The 3,349-nt window shown below is 42.8% G+C and overlaps 1 protein-coding gene across 1 annotated transcript; it reads right to left on the bottom strand.

The window, feature by feature from the left end:
* Positions 1-670: 670 nt before the first annotated feature.
* tomm20a (translocase of outer mitochondrial membrane 20) lies at positions 671-2,925 on the bottom strand. The gene is made up of 5 exons (XM_080482212.1): positions 2,721-2,925; positions 2,486-2,535; positions 2,319-2,400; positions 1,446-1,588; positions 671-1,193 (listed from the first exon to the last, which is right to left on the bottom strand). Exons 1-5 carry the CDS (start codon positions 2,842-2,844, stop codon positions 1,149-1,151), a joined length of 444 nt encoding a protein of 147 aa, XP_080338338.1. The 5' UTR covers positions 2,845-2,925; the 3' UTR covers positions 671-1,148.
* Between the last annotated feature and the right edge of the window lie 424 nt (positions 2,926-3,349).

The raw sequence follows: 3,349 nt of genomic DNA on the forward strand, positions 1-3,349 counted from the left end.
AACACTGTATACCATTTAGTTTTCACTCAGACATTTCTGGGCCGCTGTTCATTTTTCATTCCTGATGTAGAAAATCTATCCCACCCCCGCTGCTCGCTCTCGTTTCCTGGCAACCTCACAAGGCCCGGGCAGCTCTGGCCAGATCCCCTCAGAAAAACAGCTGCAGACAGGGATAAAAATAATTACAGCTCTATTTGTCTTCCAAGAGACACACTTCCAAGCAGACCTACTCCCTTCTCCCTACGAGCTGCTCCACTTCTGCACGGACAATAAAGCCATTCACAATGAGGACATTGTGGCTCGGTGTAGTTGCGCGTTTCCCCGTGCTGGTGAGACAGAAATACTGTACTCGGCTTGATGGCCGTCCAACTTTGTTTTGGCAGCGGCTCAACTTTACTAACCCGATGTTCACTACATGGAGAGTCAAGGATGGGGATTTAACATTTATGTGTTCCAATACCTTCATGCTGGCTTTTTTTTTTTGTTCAAAAGAATATTTCTCTTGCCACTTAAACATGAAACCTCTTCATTCAACAGCAAGTCCCTGCTTCACAAACAGAAACAGCCCACACTGGATTTCACAAGTAAAAAAAAACAAAACATTTCCTAATGATTTTCCTGCGCATCGCTACTGCCATCTGCTGGAAAAAAATAACCCAGACGCTCAAACTGTATTTTCATGATTTATTCTGGGACATCACACAAAGAAGAAGACACCACTGACAATGACAAACTGCAGTATAAAAAAAGAATTTTACAGACATTGTAGGAATAATTAAGAAAACTTATAGAGAATACATAATTTTCTTTACACACATCTCACATCTATCAGTCCCATACCCATATGTAACAAATTTACAAACATCTTAATTTAGTGCGTTACGGCCCAGCCTTCAACTCAAGGTCACTTCTGAAAGAAATAAATACAACAGGTGGAAATATATCATGATACCAGGTGGGAATATGATTCAAAAGAAGGAATGCGTTCACCACTTCCCCCCCAAAACTCCACCCTGGAGATGGAGGGAGATGATTGCCACGTGATCCAGTCCGGTTGAGATCTGGTTCACAGCTACAGCCAGAAGTACAGATCAGTGCATCAAGTGCCTCAAAACTCCACCGCGCCGTCGCAGGAGCAGATTTCCAATTCATTCCACGTCATCTTCTGACAAAGACTGCGAGTTGATCATTCGCTACACAACAAAGGGAAAAAAATGTCACACAACAATTCCGATGACATACATCAGCTCCACGGAACATAAACACAAGTCTTTTTGTCTTAGAGGTGAAATAACCAAGAGCTACTGACACACAACTCCCAGCTTTGGATAATTCTAAGATTGATTTTGCACCCTTTCTTGTCCCGGAGACCACAAAATGCAACCGGGGGGTTTATCAAGAATGCGTCACACCCAAAATAACACAGGGCAAATGTAACTTCTCACCTGGCTGACGGTGGGTAGTTTGGTGAGCAACATCTGAAAGACGGGCGGAGGCAGCGTCTGTTGGAGAACCTGAAGCAGCTGCTGAGGTTGACCACAGACCACGATGGCGTTGGTCAGGTGGTCTACGCCTCGCTCGAATTCACCTGGGTGGACAGGTGTAGAGAAGTTAGCGACAGAACGGGTGGCAAGCGTTTCAACAGTGTATGAAAATCATTGTTTTGTGTAAATGATACAACATGTAACTTAAAATGATTATTTGAGCAAATTAAACAGGTTTTAAAAAACAATTCTCACCAGTTTCTAAAACTGCCCTCTGAAAACAATTTTTTTCTCTCCTTTAAACCAAAAGCAGTAAACATATTATGTAAATAAGACCTTCGATATGCTCAGTTTCCAGTTATGTCTGGTTCACCTTCAGCCACGTGGTTACTACGTTTGCCATGCCACGTGCTTTAGATTTAACCCTTTAGCGTCCACATTGGTGAACTTAGTTCTTCCTGCCCCTTCCAATAAAGATATTATAATCAACATGTCATGCTCAACTAGAAATAATATAGTGACAATCTTTATCATAAAGGTGTGACCACTTTTCGAAGTCCTTTTAAGTTGAAGCAGACAGTAAGTTGTTAAGTTTATTACTGTTTAACTGATGTCTGATCTTTATATGTGGCTTATGACACGATCACAATGGGAGTGAGGGATGAACAAGTTATTACACCTTAATAAAGCAAACAGTAACCAAGGTAAGAAAAAAAAGGATAATCAGAGTAGATAATATACTAAAAGCGGGTTCCAATCCTTAATATTAAATCACCTCGTGCACTAAAACTAAGCCTGGTGTCGGGTGTGTACAGTGAAGAGATTATAACTAACCTTGAGCCAGCAGCTCCTCTCCGAGCTGGATCTCCTCCAAAAAGTATTTCTGAACTGCATCCGCGTCCTTCAAGTCAGGCAGCTTCACAGCCAACACAGAAATACATGTTACAGTGGCGATTACACGCGGATTGTGTGGCCAGATATCCGTTTTCCACACGACTTACCCTTTCAAGTCCACGCTTCTCACCGGAAACCTTGTTGTTTTTTCTTCTGCCTGTGTGAAAGAAGTGAGATTAGCCAGTGGTAAGGAGAAGCTCCACATCTACAGGCGGCCACGCGGCCCACGTGTGCCTCCAACAGAGCCGCTGCTGGTGTTTACTGCCCTTGAGGCTCGGTTGGCCACATGGAGGCTAAAGCGTGCTAACGATGCTAACTGCCCACTGAACCAAACACACTCACGTTCGCGGAGTTTTTCCTTGAAGCGAGGGTCGCTCCGCCGCCTTCTGTCGAAGTAAACACAATATGCGACGAACAGGGCCCCGCACAGCCCCGCAACCACCGCGCTCGTCCTGCCGCTCAACATTTCACAGGGACTAGTCGGGCAAGACTAGTTAGCGGCCGGTTAGCGGCTAGCAGGCTGCAGCGCTACCGGAAAAACGTCACTGATGACGGAGGACGTATGAGATACATAACCGATGACGCAAGACGTAATTTTCACGGCCCCTCACGTCACATCCTATTAAAAAAAAAGTTCCTGAGCAAATAAAAGCGATTCTCTTAAGACATTTATAATGTGAGATGTAAATAAAATGTTGATACGGTTGAAATAGTATTCATAGCATTGTTTGCACTGCATAGCATTGTCATCTTTAATCTTGAAATCTTTTGTCGAGGCAAGGCAAATTAGTTATATACATTATTATATAGCCTCATCACAAGGCAACAAAATGATCAAGAATGGCATAAAAAGGGGAACAAATAAAGTAAAAACTATATATAGGTAATAAAATAATTCAAATCTATTGTTTATTAAGTATGAGATAATATTAGTGTTTTAAGTCCTGATTTAAAAGAAGTGAGTGTGTCAG

Source organism: Lipophrys pholis (assembly GCF_963383615.2).
Source record: "Lipophrys pholis genome assembly, chromosome: 15".
In the NCBI taxonomy this organism is placed as follows: Eukaryota; Metazoa; Chordata; class Actinopteri; order Blenniiformes; family Blenniidae; genus Lipophrys; species Lipophrys pholis.